Below are 21,589 nucleotides of genomic sequence, written 5' to 3'. Positions count from 1 at the left end.
AATAAAAATGACATCTAGTGCAAACAAACGGTTCAGAAAAACACTGTTAAGGAAAAGGATAATTAGGAGAGGGTCCGGCGCTTTCTCCTTCTCCAGGCAGCGCTGGCTACTTGTGGGGGCCTCTGCAGGTGGCTTTGCACTTTTAGGGATAAAAGGTTTCACCCACTTGGCTGGCACCCACTTGAGACCTGAGGGAGTAGACACATAGGTGTACCCACGACCCCAGGTGACTAGATCATGAGGACCCTCTTGTTTCCCAGGTTGCTGGATACTTTACCATCACCGGTGGCTTTGCTTTCAGGTGCAGCTGGCAGTTCTCTCTGAAATGGTGCACAGTTGGTGGGTTAAGATTTTCATATGTGCAATTTAAAAAATTCAGAGTGAACAAGGCTTTGGATAACTGGATTTGGTGTGTTTCTATTTTTAGAGACTGATGTTGTTGGCTGAGGACCCTTTTGAGATTCTGGTGGGTCCCTCCATCCCCCTCCTGGCGTAGGGGATGCCTGTTTTGTGCTCTACTCCCCATTGCTGCAGGAAGCTTCTGAACTCCTTGGATGTGTACGTGGGTCCATTATCAGTTTTCACTGATTTGGGGATGCCCAGGAAGGAGAAAGCCTGTATTAGGTGTTTCATGGCATTACTAGACTTCTCCCCTGTGTGGGCAGAGGCATAGACAGCTCCAGAAAAGGTGTCTACAGATACATGGACATACCTTTTCCTGCCAGAGGACATGATGTGTGTCATGTCCTTCTGCCATACCTCACAGCTGTTCAGTCCCATGGGGTTCACTCCTGCACTAAGGGCTGGAAGTGTGTGTTGCTGGCATGAGGGGCATGTTGCCACAATTGCCCAAGCCTGTTCCCGAGTTAGGTGAAACTGTCGAACTAGGCCTGGTGCATTCTGGTGAAAAAGCTGGTGGCTGATCTTCGCTTGTTCAAAGATGTTTGAGAGTGGGGCCATCTGCACAGGTGCAGCAAGAGCATCAGCCCTCCTGTTGGCCTCAGCTATGAACCCTGGTAAATCAGTGTGTGGTCTGATGTGCATCACATGAAATTGTTGCTCTCAGTGGGAGATCAGATTTACTAGTTTTGAGAAGCAAGTTGAAAAGTGCAGTGTTGGAGACCTCCCTCAGTACAGCCTGCCTCAGCTCTGGATACTACACCTTCTACATAGGCTGAATCTGTGACCAATTGAATGGTTCAGAAATTTTTCAAAGCTCTTAACAGCTGCAGCCAACTCAGCTACCTGAGGTGATCCTTCCACCTCAACAATATCTTTCTCCCACTGCTGAGTTGAGGATCTTTGCAAGTTATTACTGACTTGTGGGATGCTCCAGATGCATCTGTAAAAATGATTAGAGCCTTAAGGGTCTCCTGCTCTGAACACTTCTAAATGACCATTTGAACTGAATTTCTCTGAATAATTTGTGGGCAGGCTGATGATTTGAAATTTTGACCTGTGTAACTATCCAGAGCAAACTGCAGAGCTTCAGTTTCATGAAGCAGGTACTCCAACATTGCTTTTGTGATTTGGCCCAAGTTTACCTCAATTGGATGTGAATACACTCAAAATCACATCTACCCAACTACACCTATCCCTGAGTCTGGTCCTGGCTTTCTTCGGATAAATTCTGCTACCTAGTTCTGCTGTGGTCCTGGTCATTCTTTGGACCGGGTGGGTAACTGAGGAAAGCCACGTCTGTTATTAAGAGGGGATCCCTACAGTCTTTTGTCCTTTTAAAATTTTTCCACTGTTTTCCACTGAAATATCATCCTGTGTAGGTGTGGCAGTTTGCCTAAAATCATGAATTTAAAATGGCAAGTCTGATTTTGCACCCATTGGCCTCTCTGGAAACCATACAGTCCTGTACCTTTCATCTAGGGATGCTCGTGCCTTTTTGATAAGTGTCCTAGGAGAAACTTAGCTCCTCTCCCCCTTTCAACAGATTGAAGAGGGGGTTTAGGTCTTCAAGTGGTCAGACCCAATCTAAGGACGCCACACAAATGCTGGACATGTGCTAAGGTCCTGATGTTATTTTTGACAGCCAACGTTGTCGGCACAATGGTCTGCTTACCAATCTCCAGACCCAGGTACTTCCAAGGTGGCATCCTTTGAATCTTTTCCTCCTGAAGCTCGAACCCTGGCAGCAACCAAAGAATCGATTGTCAGGTCAAGCTCATGGGACAGTAAGTCATCGTTGGGGGCACACACAAGCACATCATCCACGTAGTGCAGGATGATGGCTTCTCCCGCAACTGCACACATTGGGGACAGCAAGGTAGAGAGGTACCACTGACAAATAACTAGCGAGTTTCTTGGCCCCTGGGGAAGATACCCCCAGTGGTTTCTTTCCTTGGGGCTTCTCGGTTGAGGGTAGGGACCGAGAAGGCGAAACATGTGGCATCATTAGGGTGCAGAGGGATATGGAAAAAACAATCTTTGATATCAATGATTGCCAAATTCCAATTTTGAGGGAGCATTGCTGGGGATGGCATCCCTGGTTGGAGAGAACTCATGTCCTCAATGACATTATTAATTTGACGGAGATCATGGAGGAGCCACCACTTGCCTTTGTTTGCCTTTTTTATAACAAAGACTGGGGAATTCCACAGAGACGTGGTTTCCACAATGTGGCCTTTAGCTAGCTGTTCATCCACTAGCTCCTGAAGTGCCTTCAATTTTTCTTTATTGAGCCCCCGCTGCTCTACCCAGACTGGTGAATCAGTTTTCCGATTGAGTTTCCGGGTAGAGCACTCTACAGTGGCTGCAGTCTGAAAAACTGGGGGGGCATCTGGAATGCCCATCATGACCCCCCACTGGGCCATCAGATCCCTCCCCCACAAGGACTTCAAATAATCCAAAACAGACGGATGCAGTGTAGCCAATTGTCCATTTGGCCCCTTAATTTGCACAACACTCTTTGACTGTTTTGCCAATTTCATTCCCCCTACACCTGGCACGTGCCCTGCCACATTTTGCAGTTCCCAATGTGACGGCCATATCCTTTCTGCTACGATCGTTATATCCTGCCCCTGTGTCCAAAACCCCCTTGATGTTTATGACTTCCCCACTGTGATGGACCTCACAACCTATTATGAGTTTGTCCCTCCCCATAACTTGTGTGGGGCAAACCTCAGGGTGTTTGTTCCTCATGATGTCTTTTTCAGGGAATGGGTCAGATGTTGGAATTCCCTGAGCTATTATCTGCCCCTAAAGCAGAAATAAGGGTGGGCAGACACAGCACAGCCAAAGAAGTAGTTGTTTAGGGTTTGATGAGACACAGAAGGATGTCGATCTCTCTCGGTGTCTATTTGGTGTCCCCAAGGATGACATACTTACTGCCAACGTGTTGCCAGGAGCCTGACACCTGTAGACCCAGTGAACCTAAATGCCAGTCTGTGTCACTTAGGTGCAAGGACTCTGTCAGCTGCAATTTAAAAGGCTTTCGGAGACATTCAGTGGTTAGATTGGGTCTGCTCACATCATGATCTGAAAGGATCACATCCAGTGACTTCTGCTGAAAAGCAAAACTGGTTAAGGCAGGATTAGTTACATTAACATTTGCATTTTCCAGTTTTTTCTTCCCCTGCCTTGGACTTGCCCCATTTATGTCAGCACACTGGGCAAGCACATCCTTTAATTTTTTGAAGGATTCCCTTTGGGCCCTTGAGACCCCCCCGCCCCCATTGTCCCAAAAGTCCATAAATTGTATCTTTAAAGGGCATGGACATGCCTAATGTCCAGCCTCATCGCACAGGAGACATGTTGTTCTTCTCTTGGGTGGTGGTCATGGAACTGGCACAAGAGGCACGGTGTCTTCAACAGGGACTCTTTGTGGTGGCTTGAATGCATCTCTCAAACCTTGGCTTTGGTGAGCTGTCATGAAGAGAACCTTCCTGACACACACCTGGAGCATGTCATCTAAGGTTGGCACTGTTCCAAGGGCAGGCTGAGGATGGTTGCCTTGCACTGTTTGTTTGCATTGGTCAGTGCCATTTCCTCCAGGATCTGTTCCTGGGCTCCTTCTTTCGTAACCTGTAACTCGATAGTTCTGGTTAATCGCTCCACAAATTTTACAAAAGGTTCTGATGGAAGCTGTTTTATTTTACTGTAAGGTTGGAAAGGCCCATTGGACTGGATTGAAAAGAATGCTTTGGAAGCATCATCTTTAATGCGCTCCAAAACTGCTAAAGGAATTTCCTGAGCCTGCTTGAGGGCTGAGACCCATTCACCATCACCACATAGATGTTCTAATGGAATTGGCAAGTTGTTATTATCAACAGCCATTTCAGGATTTTGCCACAGCTCAGGAAGTAAATCTCTTAACTTTTTTTCCCATGTAGCTTCCCAAAGTCTAAATTCTGTGGACTTTAGTAGGGAAGAGAAAAGCTGTCTCAGGTCGTATGGGACTATAGGATTCCCTGATAAATTTGCTTTTAAAAGGTTGTCAAAGCATTCACCTTCACGTCCAAATTCGATATGTGTCACCAAGACACGCAAAGCAATCACGCGTAGACGAGAAATTTCGCAGGGCAGAGAGGTTCCTCCGTGCCAGCTCAGGGCTGAGTCAGGGCGGAGAGAGAGCCTCCTTATTTATTTCTTACTTTTTATACATTTGTGGGTCTGGCTGAAGATTGGCTTTTAGAGTTTTCACCTCTCAAGCCAACTGGCCAGACTAGTCGTCAGTTACAATTGTTTTCAGGTTAGAAATCTGCAAACAAATGACAGAGAATGAAAAACAAAGGATTTGTTTATGTTACATCTGTGAGAAAAAGGTAGAAACTGCTTCTAATATTGTACAGTAGCTAAAAGGTCTGACTCCATTTTATGAGAATTCAAAAGGCTTTAAAAAACTCAGAAAAACCAGGGTAACAGATATGACCTTTGCATAAATCCCAAATCGCTTGTTGGGGAAGGGGTCCCAATCACCAAGGACAACACCCATTTTTGACCGTCGATATGTGACAGGGGTGGCAGAGAAGCCAGGATCGGTTCCTACTTCCGAGTTCCCGGCTCCCCCCAACTCCCCTCCAGGGCATGGGAAGGGAGATTGTGGGCAGTAAACTGTGGGAACCAGAGGCAGGGCGGGGCTGGAGAATTGACTCACAAGGGGTGGAGTTGGAGGTTTGAGGGTAGGGCACAGAGTTGGAGGAGAGGGTGGTGCCAGGGGCAGCGCCAAAGGGAAGGAGGGGTCTGAGCAGTGGAAAGGGTTGCTCAGGTTACAAAAGGGATTGTGGGAAGAAGGGAGAGGCAAAGAGGTTTCACATGGCTTGGTAGCATATGGCACCGGCCATCTTGGGGAACAACGGAGAAAAATCCCTCGTGGTCCCCTCCATCTTGTGACCCCCCCCCCCCCCCTCAAAACTGAAACTAACTTGGGGATCACTAAAATAGGGATTTTGGACACCTGAACTGTCCACAAAAGAAAACTGAACATGGGATTTACAGACTGGGGAAGAAGGGAGGTTTGGCATAAGTTTAGGGGTTTCTCCAGCAATCTGGCCAGGATTACTTGAGCAGGGGGACTCAGGAATTTGGGGAAAGCCAGGGGAACTGCAGCTTCCCTGTGCTCTCTGGTGGGCTGCTTTCCTCAGAATACCTAAGACTGGGGAAGGGATTTTGGGGTCGGGAGAGGGAGAAACTGGGGAAACTGGGGAAAATTCACTAGGAACTGGCTGTTTCTTCACTTCATTTTGATTTTGCAATGCAAGCCGAATTTGCAAACTCCAGAGAGCAAAATTTGCAGTTTCCGTGTCCTTAGGAGTGCCTGATTCAGCCAATTTATTTGCAACAGTCCCCCAAAATTACGGGAAGCTTATTTGTTCTAAGGACATGTGGGGAAAGTGAAAAAACAACCAGCGAATACATTTTTTCAACTGTTTCTTTGAACAATGGGTCCCACCATCATCTAAGGCAAGTAAAACTTGGTAAAAGACTTTTTCTGGGACACAGACAGCCTAGCACCCTTTTTTTGGCTCAGATTTTAAGTTTCTGTGTCTCCCTTGATTGCAACTGGGAAACCGGAGGGGGGGGTGGGGGGAAAAAAAGCCCACTGGAGAGGAAAAATAACCTGGGAGGAGAAACTTTTACCTGCCCCACTCCGGGGCTGCACAGCCAAAACTGTTTTCCTTTTAAAAGCAGCCCTGAAGGTTTGCCCTGAAGGCGAGAACCTTCCTCCAAAGGAAAAAACCTTTCCCTAAGATTTGAAGCCTCTGAAAGATTTTTTTACATACCAAACTCCAGCGTGGTGATGAAGAAACTTCCTAGTTGCTCCCCTTTACCTGAAGTTGACCCTTTTTGGTGCAAAAAGGGCTTCCAGTTTCAGTTCCCAGCATCAGCTGTCCACAAAAACGTGGTCACTTTCTTCTGGGATCAACCTCCTGTCCGGGGGGCTTCTTCGCAGCAGTCCGATGTGTTCTTTAAGTCCAAAGGAAAACCACAGCCTCTCTCTGTGGAGTCTGGTGTTTTGGGGACTCCACAGCGAACGCCAAGCCTGACGGGTCTGTCTCTGGGTGGATGGGCCACGTTTTTGGACTCATGTGCCTGTGTGAAGTTCTTCAGCCACGTGCTCCACATCTGGTTCTTCAAGCCTTCTCTTGGAAGCCACACCAGTGGCTTCAGGCACCACACTTGGGCATCACTTGTGGCAGTCTCTCTGTCGGAGCCCTGGCTATCCTGAGAGACAAACCATAGTTGGAAGGATTTTTTCCTCAGGGCCCCAAAAATTCCAGGAGTAGCTGTGAACCTTTTCCTTTAGACAGAGCAGGTGTCAGTCGATGGCAAAGGAAGGTCTGCACTTGATCCGGGGGAAATCAGGGCTTTATTCAGTCTTTCTCCTGTGGTCCTGCCCCCACCTGGGTCAGGAGCCCAGTTCCTATCCCGCAGCCAACAGGAGGTTTCCACGTGCTTTTCTGGCTTATATCCAGGGGAAGGGGCTAAACGTGGGGACAAGCCACTACCCAATCAGGGATAAGGTGGAAGTGGAACAGAGTTGGATTACATTCCAGTGTGAGAGAATGGGCAGGGAAGAGAGGCAGGGACAAACCTCGGGATGATACATTTTCCAGGGGAACAGGGGAGTACAGAAGAAACCATTAAAAAACCCAGTATAAAAATGAAATACAACATAAACCCAAATAATACACAACAACAAGCAACTAGGTATTACTGTTTTAGCTAAGAATCAAAAACCCACTGGTTCTCTTGAATTTAATTAATATCAGAAAAGTATACTTAATATTCTTGCAAACAAAATTAGTCTATTCCTGTCAGCATTGTCACTATCTTTTTTATTAATTAACAGGTAACTAGGAGAACTTTTATTCAATAGACCGTTCATGGAAAAAAAAGTGTTTCAATTCTAGTGTGCAAGTGTTTTTTTAAAAGCTCTTTATGGGCTACAGACCTGAAAATAATTAATAAAGAATTTGACAGCAAGCAAAAAAGTGGGAAGCAGTTGCTAGGAGACTGAGAAAGATGGGTGATATTTTGCACTGACAGCAGTGCTAACATGACATTGACTATGCTACATTTAAAGATAATGTGGTTGCATTTAAAAGCCAGAAGAATACCCAGTCATCTGGGAATATGTTAGATACTCGCTCTAACACAGAGAGAGCAACTTTTTTCCGCTCTGCCTGTGACACTGCAATCATAAAATCACAAAATGGTTTTGGTTGAAAGAAATAATTGAAAATCACGTAGTTTGCACCCTCTGCTGTGTTAGGGTAACCATTCACTAAACTGTGTTGCTCTAGGCCCTCTCCAAACTGGTCTTGAACACTTTCAGCGATGGGGCATCCACAGCTTCTCTGTGGAAGTCTAACCTGTTCGAGTGTCTTGTCACCTTCACAGTAAAACATGTCTTCCTAATATCTGATTTAAATCTGTTCTTTTTCGGTTTAAATCCCTTCCACCTTGTCCTGTCACTACCTGCCCTTGTAAAAAGTCCCTCTCTAGCTCTTTTGTAAGCCCCTTTAGAAACTGGGAGATGCTACAAATTCTCCCTAAAGTCTTCTATTCTCTAGGTATTTGTCCTTTAAAAAAGTTTATGATAGCATTTCTGTTAGATCAGTTGATATCTAATTATTCTTACTTTGTGAAACCTTTTTTAGTAAAGCTCTATCATGTGCCAGAGAAAATAGAAATATGTTGAAGAATCACATGAAATTTAAGCAGAGTAACTTCTAAAGTGATACACATGATCTTGCTAAAATAGTTCTTTATATAACTATAGTTACTCTCTTACTGTCACTTCCAGAAAACAGTATAATATGCCAATCACTAATTGGCATTCGTCATATCAAAAAAACCCAAAACCAACCAACCAAACAAACAAACAAAACCACAAAAACCACACCACAAAAACCCCACAACCCAAACAAATATTGTCAGATAGAAATAGTTTGCATTTGTTCCAGTTCCTTTTTCTTTAACAAGATAGTGACCGACAACATAGGAACAACAACCTTCCCTGCATCTCTCAGAAATGAGGATGGTTCTGTCTGGGATTTTTTTTCACTGTAAACATAAACTTTAAGAGGGAATCCAATAAAAAATCCTTTGCAGTACATTTGTGTATGACTGAGTAAGAAATGTAAAATGAGAAATAAAGTTACAGCTTCTGGGTTGTAAACCAGAGCTGATTTCTCCTTCAGATCAGAGTCTTGATGTAACTTTTTTTCTTTTTACTAATAGAATCAAATATTTCCCTCAACTTAAACAGCTGTTATTTATGTTTGAAAATTAAGAATTAGTTGCAGTCCTTTCAATGTCACAATGGCAAATTTAAATCTGAATTTGTTGTTCACTGGTCAGATGAAAGGAAAAAAGATATTTTCTGTGCCAAGGCAGAATTGCTTTCAGTTTCTTTAGCAACTGTTAGATTCAGAGAACAAATAAGAGCCACCAGACTGCAATTTCGGTTAGGTCATTACAAAAAAAAAAAGGAGTGTAGTAACTGAGTACATGGGAGGAAGGCAAGGTAAGGTAGGGCAAGGCAGGACAAAGGAAACAATTTCCAACTGTTGCTCTGTCTTACACTGATAATGTTGAGTGTTGTCACTGACAGTAGGCCAAGAATGAAATGTATTTGAATGTAATAGTTCAATAGTCAGGATAGAAACATTAATTCTCTACCTAGTTTTGCTGAAGTGCCATGTAAAAAAATTGTGTTTCCAAAGTTGTGTCCTGTTTAGAGGGTGTTGTTTACAAGCTCTCAACTGGCTGTATAAAACCCACTAGGATTCAGTTCCACAGTTCCACATTGCTTAAAGTTTAAGGATAATTCTTCTGATTCCAGCTCCTTGTAGAGCTGTAACATCCTCAGTAATGTGGCCTAGTTGGTTTGCAAATTCTAGAACCATTCAAAGTGAATGTCAGTGTTAGACATTATAATGACTTTTAACAACTGGCTGCTTGTGAATTTTCTCTCCATCGTGTTGTCCCAAGGCAGCACTTACAACCAAAGGGATTGAAGCCAGAAAAATGATTGCAATTTTTCCATGGTTTTTTTTAATATATCTAATCTGAGATTTTTGTTAAGAAGTTGTTATATACCAGCTCCCATTGTGGTTGGAGAAGTTGAAATCAGGCATCTTGAAAACAGGTCTACACCCCTCACTAGTTGTTTTAAATAAACTATGTAACGAGGAACAAAAGCCATAAAGTAATGCATAAAAACTGTATTTGAATTTGTTAGAAAGGGTGAATAGTTTTATCTTAAAGTGTTCATTTCCTGAAAATGTATTTCATCTTTATATTTGGTCAGTTTTAAAGTCAAGTGAACATGCTGGATTATTGTTTTGCTGATTTTCATCTACTAAAGTCTAATCCATTTTTGGGATACAGTGAATCTGTTTGCAAAAATCTCATTTCTATCAATAATAAATGAAAATTAAATGTGTAAAGAAAGGTTATATTTATTAGACTAAGAGGTATCGCTGGAAAAAATATGAAAGCATTAGAACATATACAACTGTTTCAAAGATCTGTATGTGCAAAGGATGTGAAAAAAAATGAAGACGTGTTTTGTTTCTTTGTAAAAGAAAGACTGATTTTGTTTTGCCTTATTTTCCAGCTACATCTCTCGGTCTAATAGAGTATGTGCTGCCTTAGCCTACTGACATTGCTAATAGCCTTAAACATCTGTGGATCAGCAACTGGAACAGCATTGCTGTGGTGTAGCTGGAATATGTAAAAAAATATACCTTGAGTGTTGACTGATTAGCCAGGTTATAACTTCATTTATTGTGAGGTGCCTAATGAAGATTGGGATAGTGACAGGGTCCTTTAACAGTCAGGAGAGAGAGTCACACACAGCACTGGAGGTCACTTCAGGTCTGATTTGCCTTTGATTGTACTGAGAGACTGCAGCTACATTGCTGGCTTAGGTTACATGAGCTACAATGAGCCAGAGCACTTAAATCAGCTATGAATGTGATTTCAGACACATTTAGTATTAATTTATTATTAACTATTAATAATCAACATTTAACAATAATTAAAATGCTAAAATAATAATAATTGAGATAATAATCATCCTTTGAACAGATTAGGTTATTTATGAAACTGGTGCAAACACAGAGGCATTTTCTGCATATGAGAATAAACATTGTTTATGACCTTTTGCAAAACTGAAACAAATGCATGATGATATAAAAGATCTCTAGTGTATGGACCTGAAGGCAATGTTACAAGTTATTTTTCAATTAATTTATTGCATTCAGTTACTATAAACAGATTAGTTATCTTCCACGGAGTGAACTTAAAGCATCTACAAATGTTTTTTTCTTTATCCTTTGTAAAAGATGTTTGTGGAAGTTTTACTTTTTTGCCTAATGTGATTTTAAAATATTTTCATTTGCTGTGTATTCCATAAAATTACAGGCAGACTGTGGAACAGCCATGTGGCATTTAGTCTGGCACCTATTTTAATGGGTTAAGTGTTCCTATAGTTAGGTTTAAATGTTTACTACACAGTATGTCTCATGAAAGAGTGCAACACACATGCCTGCAAATAGAGTGGCAGGGCATACAGTAGAGCATATGGCAGATTATATAATCTTTAAAAACTAATAGAAATTAAGTTACTGCACATATTTTGATTTTTTTTTCTAGGTAAGGGAACGACTGAGGGTTTCTTTAGAAAGAGTCTCTGCACTGGAAGAAGAACTAGCTGCTGCTAACCAGGAGGTAACACAAAACACTTTCTCCCCTTTTGAGATTAAATTTCTCTAATACCCATTTCCCATGTGTTCCCTGTCACTTTCTTCAAAACTGCTAGGAAAAAAAAACAGCAAAACAAACAAACAAAACTAAAATGAAACAAAACTAAAGAAAAATTACATTCTTATTGAGCTTCTCAGTGAGGCTTGTTTAAGTTGGTTGTGAGATTAATACAACCTTCTGTTTACCAATTTATTCCCTCCTTCTCTTCCCTTGCAAGCAAGCCAAAATCCAAGAGCTAGTGACAGATTCCCAAATTTCTTATTGGACTCAAAAAAGGAGGGAACCAACAAATATGCTAGATACTATAAACAATTCAATAACCTGAATTTTCATTTTACTATAAAATTAAGTAAAACACACATACATGTATATATACTCATTATATAAATGTCAACATTGATGAAGGAAGGATTGTGGATGACTGTGAAATGTAGGTTTGTCTCTTCCCTTTTAACTGCAGTGTATCATGGTGTACTGTGCTGCCATGTAACTACTGTGAACTCGGACTAGAGATATTTTTTCCTGTTAGCAGACTGTTCACTTTTTGTTTGAAGGGGTGAACAGCAAAACATGTTTGTATTGAACAGCTGTACACTACACGCATATAGAAAGAAAGTTTTCACCCTAGAGAGGTGATCTGGAGCCCAGATAATATAAAAAATTGTCTGCTGGTAACTTTACCCTTCCCCTTGTGTTCTGAACCCACCTGACGTGCTCTTAACACTGTTAAAAATAAGCCAGATAAGAAAATTGGGATTAAAACTATTCTGGGTTATGGGCTTTTTCTGGTGTTGTTTTATTCAGAGTTAAGACAGAAACGTAAAGAAGCCACAGACAACCTCAAACGCTACCAAACAATTCTTGAAAAGTGGAATACCCATAATTCAGAATAAAGTTTGATAATGTAAAGTAGAGATTCCTAAAGTATTTTTAACTAATTTAAACTGGAAAAGGCACTCTCTTAAAGTTATTTCTTAAAAGCAGGATCTTCAATTAAGATACTAGTATTTCTTTTTTATAAGTATGATAAACTATAAACCTATTAATATAATATTTTGAATCTTCCCTTTGCTCTCCGAAGTAACTGCACTTTATCTGTTAAAAATTAAGATTCTTCTTTCAGAAGAATCCAGAAAAGTTGTGTTTAAATAATATAGTTACACTACATTGTGTATTCTGCTCTAGCGTTTCTTAAATAGCAAGCAGTCCTTTTGGTCAGTCAAGCCAACTGAAATGTGTAGCACTGCTCCAATCCCTCCTGCTCATCATCTGATTAAATCCAAGTTTACTTTGCTGGGCATAGGACCAGGTCTTTAGAGAATTGCCTTGCTTTTTAAAATCTGGAATTTTAAAAATTTGGTGGTATTTTTTTGATCATAAGGAATGAAAGCATGCACATGAAATTAAATTGAAATAGGACACTTCCATAGCTTTTCTTGCCCCAAATCCTTAAAAATGTTGAACAATTTTTGTGTCTACGTGACGCTGAAGACATTTAGGACACTGAATCAATCAAGCATAATATGACCATTAACACAGTCTGAATTCTTTTATTCCAGTTTCCTTTGAGGGAGTTTTAAAGCTGAAATTCAATTAAATAATAATGAAAAAAATAGTGAAATGTGAAGAGATGTGGACTAGAAAAAGTGGATGATTTTCAAACAGTTATGCATTTGAACAAGAGTTCAGATAATTTTCACACCATTTTTTGAGTAAGACAAAATTAATTAAAGCACTGCAGTATTTAAGTCTAGTTTTATGCTAAATTCTACAGTGAATAAACAGGAAATAAAACACTTAAAAATTGATTGTACTATATATGAAAATAAATAGGCTAAGTTTCTAGGGGAATTGAATATATAGTTTTCAGTAATTTCTGTAGTCCTGTCTTGGTGTCTGTTCTCCCAGGAGAATTAGTATTTTCTTTCATATCCATTTTCTCATACTTATTCTAAGAGTGTGCTATATTTAAGACTATACCTAAACATAAAATGATGACAGTAAATTGGTTCCCTGATTTAACAAATTATGTTTAGGTATATAACAAGTATCAGATAAAAAGTGGTAGAAATGTATATGTTAAGATATTCTCTTTCCCTGAAAACTTGTGGCTGTGGCTTTGACACAGCAACAGTGAGAAACTGCAGAAACTTGTGAGTACTTATTGGAGATATTCTTCTATTTAAAAAAAAAAAAAAGAAACCAAAACAACCATAGTTTTCCATCATTAGGTGGTAACTAAACTCTGTTTTAACAGTCTTTGTGGCATATCAGATACATAACAAAGGGAGTGAAATCATCTGTAAGTGGCAAAGCTGATTTCAGCTCTAGTTGCTAACAGAGTCTTGCAAAGCACTTAATATTGGATAGGCAATAGTAACACACTAAACTCCAGAGCAGTTGGGGTGGACATTTGGACCTGTTGGAAGAGCTCAGCTTGTGTAGCTAATGTTTACATGTAGTTACAGTAGGGTAATAGAGACGGGTTTTAGTCTTATGAGCTTGCATTTAATTAGAGCTTATATTTTATTAAAGAGTGGATTTAAAAAATCTTTAATATATGTTTTCCTAGGGGTAAAGTTTATTTGAGTATATTTTTTATTTTGCTGCAACTGATTTGTGACTGTGGAAGGGGTCATTGTACATAGTAGCAAACTGAATTGCCTGAATTGCTGCTAGTGAGTTTTTGTGCAGACAGGGGTCAGATTAATGCAATAATAAAATTCCATGTTCAATGTTCATCCTGCCTTTTTTTTTTTTAATCATTCTGCTTGTACTCAAAGCCATTACTAGTTCACGACTAGGAGATGTCCTGGTCATTATGTCTGTTGTAGACAAGATGAACAGAGGATACTGTTAACTTTTTTTTTTTTTTTTTTTTTTTTTTGAGAAATTTACTTCCTGGTTTTAATTAAAATTACTGTAACACATAACTACATTTGGTTACCCCTTAGGTGCTTATATAATTATACTGGTTCTCATCTTCTTCTGTGTGACATATGATCACTGCAATAGTTTTATTGTCTGATTTTCAGTTAGCAATTAGAAAAGCTGCAAGTGGGACATCCCATAACAAAGCTCAGTGGTGTAATAGTGTTCTTCTGTGAATATTTTTCAAGGGAAATGTGATGTTTTTCAGTGAGTGTATGAATATTTGCAAAGTTGAATAACGAATTGCTAACTATCTTCCTTTTTACGCACTAATTTGAGGAGAATGAATTTCATTGGCAAGAGAAGTGAATTTATCTTTAAAGTTTTATCATTTGTGATCCTAATGGGAATTAACTTGAATGTTGAAAATACTGACAAGATAACTACTTTTGTTCTACAGATTTAGAAATGCACTTACTACCATTACAAATGTGAATCTTTGTTACAAGTATGCTAAACTATACATATGCAAACACACCAAGGTTAGTCATTAGTACCCTATATTCCCAGGAACCCAAGTGCCAGCATCTTCCACAGCTCAAGATTACAGACCATGACCCATGGTGGGACTTTTAAATCCATTTCTGCAGCAATGTGCAGTGTTAAATTACAACTGTTGCAATTTCCATTAACAGATATCCCTGTGTCATAGTTTTAATTTCGAAACCGGGTGGAAACACCAATTAATGTAGTGGTTTGACGTTCACTAAATTTTGGTCTTAATACTTACTTTTTCTGTGGGAGAGAGACTAGGAGAAAAACAAAGCAGGCTCAACTTTTAAATTAACAAATAAGTTTATTACTATACACTAAAAGAATAGAAAAAAGAAAGTTGGAAAAAAACTAAAACAGAATGAAACTTCAAAAACACTCTTCCCTCCCTTACAAACTGTTCACTTTCTTACAAAACAACATAAAGAGACAAAACTTGTAATTTTCATCAGTTTCACTATCTGACAATAGTCTTTCATCAATTCTTTAGGGGAAGAGTATCTCTTAGAGTCATGGATCCCACTGACAACTTAGAACAGTTCTCTTGGGAGTTTTAAACTGTCACAAAAACAGGCACCCAAAGAAACTTGCCTTTGTGACCCTCCCAGGAGCAGTTTCCCAAGCTGCTTATGGGTCATGGGTCTTAGACTTTTGCATACTGGGGTGTCACCTTTTAAAGATGAATAACTCTAAAGCAAAGGATTTTTCATTTCAAGGTACAGAGATATCTTCTCACTTCTTCACTGGCGCAGGGGGCTTCTCATCTTTATCTCCGTTCAAGCATCTTATAGGACAATAGTTCATCACAAACACCTTTGCTCAAATCCACACACAAATTAAAACAATCATCTCCCCAAATGCATCTTTCCCCATGATTTAAAGGAATGATCTAAATATAGAGTTCATTTCCATGGCTCAAGTAAGAATAGAACAACCAACTCTTCAATTCTCTGTCCCAATAGTCTTTTCACTCTTGCTCTACTGACTTCATGCTGTTGTTCTTTATGTTCAGTCTGTCCTTTCTTACTCTCTCAGAGAAGGGCTAAGCTCTGGAAGCTTCATGTTGCTAAGAAAGAGTTAAATCTGCTCAGAGTCTTTGTCTCTCTCTCTCTGTAGCTTGTGGTGTTAGATGTTCAAGGCCACGCTGGTGAGGGAGGAAGAACTCATACAGAAACATCAGAGATTAGAGCACCCGGGCAGTCTGGAATCACAAAAAACCAGGCAGGATCATAAATGCCTTCTCAGCCCACCCCTCGGTGTAAATCGGGGTGGCCTCGGCCTAAATGGTGCCCATAGCTCTTATCAGGGGCCCGGCAGAGATTTCTCTCTGCTCCAGAGAAGTTTGAAGAAAGTAGCTGTTGCAAAACAGCAATCTCTCCTTCCCCGCCCTGCCCCAGCTTCACCCGGGAGCCGATGGAATCCGGCCAGGCCTCAGGCCAGCTCCCCCCAAAAAGGGGGGAGCAGCACGCCCAACTCGATGTTACCTGCCTCTCTCTGGCCAAAGGAAAGAAGAAAAAGTACCCACCTACAGGAAATTAAGGGGTTTTATATGGTACTTACCAAAGTTGTAGCTAACAATTTTCAGTGGTTAGAACAGATGCCAATATTCCAACTAACTCTCTGATACGTCCCTGTCTTTTCTAAAGCAATTCCCAGGTCCTGACCTGGAGAATTATTCTACATTCTTTTATAACTAAAAATCCAAACTGTACTAATCCATGACACCCTGTTTCACAGAGCCTTCAACAAATAGTTAAAAAACAAACCAAACAACCTTTAAAACCTTTTCTTCCCAAGGCTTTTTTGTAAAATCAAGTTTTCCACATAGTTAATTCAGTACTGGAATTATTTTTTTTCTTAATGGCTGAGCTTAATTTGCGCATAAAGTTTCTCCTTTTCATTTTAAACAATTATTCATCCCTTGCAACATCTTTCTGTGTTAATAAGAATTATATGATAAGTGGTATTCCAAAACCCTATTTCTTTTTTAGTTAATATGCTGGCTTTTTCATCTTTCCTCATTAGTAGAAACTGTGGCATGAAAAATATAGCTTTACTTATATTTAGTATCTCAAAGATGCTCTTTAGGAACCCAGAAAACTTTGGGACTGCAGAATATTAAGTTACAGAAACTACTGATTTGACTGTATATATCACTGTTCTACCACATGTTTTTCCTCAGCATTTGTTCCAACTGCCAATGCTATTTCCAAATGCCAAATAACATTATATTGCCTCTGTCAACTGACACACATTATATTTTAAACCACTCAGGCTTCATTTTAAATCCTCACTATTGCAATTGCTTCTGCAAAAGTTCACTTGACTTTGAGGCTAAATTTAACTCCTGGAACTCACAAAGATCTTGCAAGAGTTTTGGATCATAGCTCACTGCTTCATATAACTGCATACATTCTCCTGTTTAGGGAGTGGGTTTCTTCCTGACAGTGGGTTAATTTATTCATTAGGGTACCCTAATGCTAATTTTATAGCATTCATAAATTATTTACATCACTGAAAAGACAGGAGTGTTTGAAATGTCTAATTCTTTATGTTCTATACCAGAGACAGCAGAAAATGTATCCACTTATTCAGCAAAGAAATTCCAAATACCATATTAAGTGCCCAACTTCTGCTGTTCAGGACACATCAAGAACACAGTAAAAAATGCAGGAAAATTGTTACAGCTGAGGACAGTTTTGGCTTAACCATGAGGGATGCTGCAGACATGACTATTGTATTACCACTAATGAAATACTCTGTAGTAGTTAATATAAATATGTATTTCAAAGTGAAATCTTAGCTAAATGTGACCCATCCTTTTTTACCCATGGTTGCATATGAAAACGTTTTTACGCCTAGCTTTTCCATTTTCAGTAAGGTTAAGGCATTTTTTTATCCGGGTTTTCTTGGTGGCCTTGGGCTTTCTGTGTAAATACAATTCAAATGATTTTTGAAGTAAAAGTGTTGTGAAAGGAAGAGTTTGCTGGGAAAAATAGATGTGTATTTCTTGAACACATAGTTTACACAAAATTTCATCAGTCCAGAATTCAGAAATTATGGATATCAAAACTTTGGATGAAATTGGATGGAATTCATTTTTTTATTCTGAAGGCCAGGCAGATGACTTATATCTGTTTCTGGTGACTTGAGGCATAGATTTTTCCGAAGGATCTGAAACACCCTTTCTCTATACTATCACCCTTCATCATATTTTCTCAGAATGCTGCAATTGCAAGTTACTGCCTTCTGAACTCCCTCCTACATGGTGTTTGTTTGTTTGTTTATTTGTTTGTTTTAATTTCTTTATAAGCTATAGATTTGCAGAGGTCTGACTCTGAAGAGATAATCTTTGTGGTCTGAACTTTCATTTAAATGACTATGCAGATGTAGCAAAATATATTTTTTCTGCAAAGTTGTACATAATTTAAAATATCTTGATTTGAAATGTACTTTTAAATACTATATATAATTGCTTTTTAATCTGCCATTAACCTTAGCCATCTAATTAAATGTTACTTCTGCAGAAAGTTATTGTTGCCCTTAAGTTTTAAATGTGGCAATGATGCAAAATGATGATTTGTTTTGGTGATTATTTCTTATACTACATGCTTTACAGCATTAATTTATTTCTCTATACATTTGAATTAGTATGTGTAGCATGGCAATTGAAGAGGTTGAAAATCAATATAGCAGCACTACAGCTTTCATTCCCTAATTTTTTTATGAAGTGAAAAAGAACTAAGCACAAGAAATAGTCAGTTAAGTTTCCATAAATATTTCATTTTATGTCTTCAATCTAATAATTTTATGTCTTAATTTCAATTTGAGTTCTCAGAGGAAAAAAAAGCGCTAAAATCCTTTGTGAATATTGAGGGCAGCAGGATTGATTTTGCATTGCCATCACCTTTTTTCACTAATTTTGTGTTTCACTAAAATACAGAGCAGAATAGGTCTAAAGTTCAATGCATTTTCCAGGTAGCAACTGAAGAACAATAATTGCTATTGACCAATTTGAGGTGAGTGTCACTACTGTATTTGCAAGTGGTCTCTTAGTACCTTAGTAACTTCCATAAACTTTTACTACAGAGAAAAATCTTCCGATTCTGGCTCCTAAAAGAACATGCATTTACTACCATGACGGCAGATAATGATTTTGCAGATATTAGTATTTTTATACAAAAATGCTAGTGACTTAAGCCTACTTATGTGTTTACCACAGTGTAGTGTGTGCAATGCAGAAATTAAGTATTAAATATGTTCAGCAACTTTGGTCTTCTTCACGGAAATGGTTTTGGAGAGCAGAAATGTGTTGCTTCCCAAATGTCTTAAGGTGTTTTCAAATGGCATTCTGAAATGTTGTGTTCTCTTTCCTCTCCATTTAACCTGTGGCTAACTGTAACAAATCATAAAATACCAATGTCACATTCTCATTTTGTGCTGTCTTTTTGTCTAAGTTGAATGCCTCCTATGTGTTCTTTAGAAGACACCAATTTGTAAGAAATTTTTCAAGGGGTGTGCTCACAAGTTCATGGAGCACTTAGGGAAACATGTAGATGAAGACCAAACGTTTTTATTTCTTCACAAAGACTGTAGTTAATAGTTTTAATATAATGTTTGATATTAAGTGTTTGGTAGCTTGTATATATTTCTTTCTATTTTTTAAATATTCTTTTGAATGTTATGTCATAAAGACAATTGTTATTTCTGGTTATATTTTCTAAATATTCTCAGATCCCAAGTATGAATGTATTCAACTGCTTCAGAGTTTTACTGCTGTTAAAGAAGGATTCAGACCCTTGCATTGAGATGAAAAATTCTGACTACTCAGGATTTCCACTGCAATTTTTATATTTTTTCTCAGAACTTTGTGTCATGGCTAATTAGTTCTTCTTAATTTTATTTACTTGTAAAATTCTTTGTGATATTTTTTTATATAAAGATTTGTGACTAGAGTAAATCCCAGTGTCACAGATTTATCACCGAAGAGTAGAGTTTTGTTCTGCTCAATTTATTTTAAGAATACCCTGAGATTGTTTGCAGCCTCTCAGTTTTTTTGCTATGACACATTCCTGTGTGTCAACAAGAGCATGCATACTTTGCTCTTAAACTATTATAAGCTGTTATTTGCATTTAAGGAAAAGAAAAATTTAAGGTTAGAAAAATAATGCTTAAGGGAGCATGGCAAAAGATAAAAAAGCAATGTCAAACTATGACTTGCTACTTCCTCATTCTTTACTCTTCTCCCAAAACCTGCTGTGCAGCTATGAAGCAATTGTTTAAATATACATTAAAAGAGCAGTGAGACTGATGTTTGAAATATTTTTTGCAAATCTCTTCAAATCTACTCCATTTTTCTGTCTGACAGAAATATTTGATTTAATGAAACCTTGGTCCCCCATGATTAGAAACTTGGGTGATTTAATTCCTTGTTTTACTGAATAAATGATGACTGGATATTAAAAATTCCCAGTTTCCTTTAGACCTTGAAGCACAAACTTCCCATAAAATTAGCATCTTTATCAAAATGAGCATAAAGCCATTCCAGTATATACTTTTGTGTGTCTGTGTCTGTGTTTCAAAAGCATTTGTTTTAGAGATTTCTCATTGTGAAAACAAATTAGATGCCACTACTGTAATGTAAAAATAAGAAATTTAACTAGATATTCTATTAAAAATACACATACTATTCTTCTGTTTAAATGTTATATTCTCATTTTTTAATACTTGTGGCCTAAGCCTTCAGACTTTAGCATGTGGGGAGATTGCATTTTTCTATGCATTGAAAACTGTGGCCAAATCTAAATTACAGTTTGGATTGCTGCAGAAATAAATAAATATATAGCCATTTATTTAGTAGCAATATATTCAATTTTGACTTTCATACTGAAGTGCTTTTATTGCACATTTTTACTGTGGTTATCACTGTGTTACAATGCTCTAAACAGAGCTCTGGTAAAGGAGCAGGATGCCATTTTGTGGGAAAAAAAATACTGAAACATGTTTCTTGCTCTGTAGCACTTAACAGTATAAATTTGTCTCATGGTGTCCATTGCTCATACAGCTGGCTGGACAGCATGACAGTAAAGCCCAGGTAGCACAGTGACCTGTGCAATATATGTGGCAAGCAACAATTACTCTTTTTACTGCACAGGAGCTCTGTAAAGTGTCTCATAGGACTCAGGCTCATCTGATTCTCTTTGAATATTCTTGCTCTTAAAAACATAGAGATTACTTCAGGTGGGATGACTGGTTACTTGTTTCTACAGCAGGAAAAGTAGGATGCAGTCCATTAGTTAATGGATTCATAAGTATTGATAGATAGGCTTGACTAAATTGCATGAATTGTTTTTTGGCAGCTGATGGCTATAGTGGCATCTATTCAGGTATTGTTCTGGGACCATGCACAAATCATGGTACGCTTTATGAATCCTATCACACTCGCTGTGTTGTAACTCCATGCTTGGGAGTTATATACTGGGTACGTGTCCCTTCACCCCACCTCCATGCCTGGTTTCCTAATGAAAGAGAGTCTGGGGGTACAGGCAGGAAGGAAGTGAAAGTGCTCTCCATGAGGTCCTGCAGCTGAATAACTGTAGGACAAAGTATTCATCATCAAATAACACAACCACTCTGCAATAAATCAGCATGTAAGGACAGTTTTCTGGATCTCATGAGGTTGTTATTTGAGTTATTTTGGGGGTCTGCATAGTATTTTATATTAATCAGTAAAAGATTCTGCACAACAGCAAACAAATATGTCAATGAAACATGTCTGTGAAGCTGAAGAAGATGCCTCAGAGATTGATAAATAGATCTCCTCTACTTTATTCTAAAATAGGGAAGATCTGAGTTTGCAGCGCAGATTTTGTGGATTTCTAATTTGCCACACATTCCTCACCTAAAGCAGAAAAAACAGAGAAAGAGAAAATGGCAT

The 21,589-nt window shown here is 38.9% G+C and overlaps 1 protein-coding gene across 1 annotated transcript in view; it reads left to right on the top strand.

The window, feature by feature from the left end:
- The window catches only part of PPFIA2 (PTPRF interacting protein alpha 2), a 335,304-nt gene that overhangs the window by 221,207 nt on the left and 92,508 nt on the right, over nt 1–21,589 (top strand). Inside the window, 1 exon segment of the mRNA XM_058420262.1 lies at nt 11,119–11,193. Coding sequence (XP_058276245.1) covers nt 11,119–11,193 — 75 coding nt within the window.

Source organism: Hirundo rustica, chromosome 4, assembly GCF_015227805.2.
Source record: "Hirundo rustica isolate bHirRus1 chromosome 4, bHirRus1.pri.v3, whole genome shotgun sequence".
NCBI lineage: Eukaryota > Metazoa > Chordata > Aves > Passeriformes > Hirundinidae > Hirundo > Hirundo rustica.
Note: the sequence above shows the minus strand (reverse complement) of the source record. Positions and strands in the feature narration are given on the sequence as shown.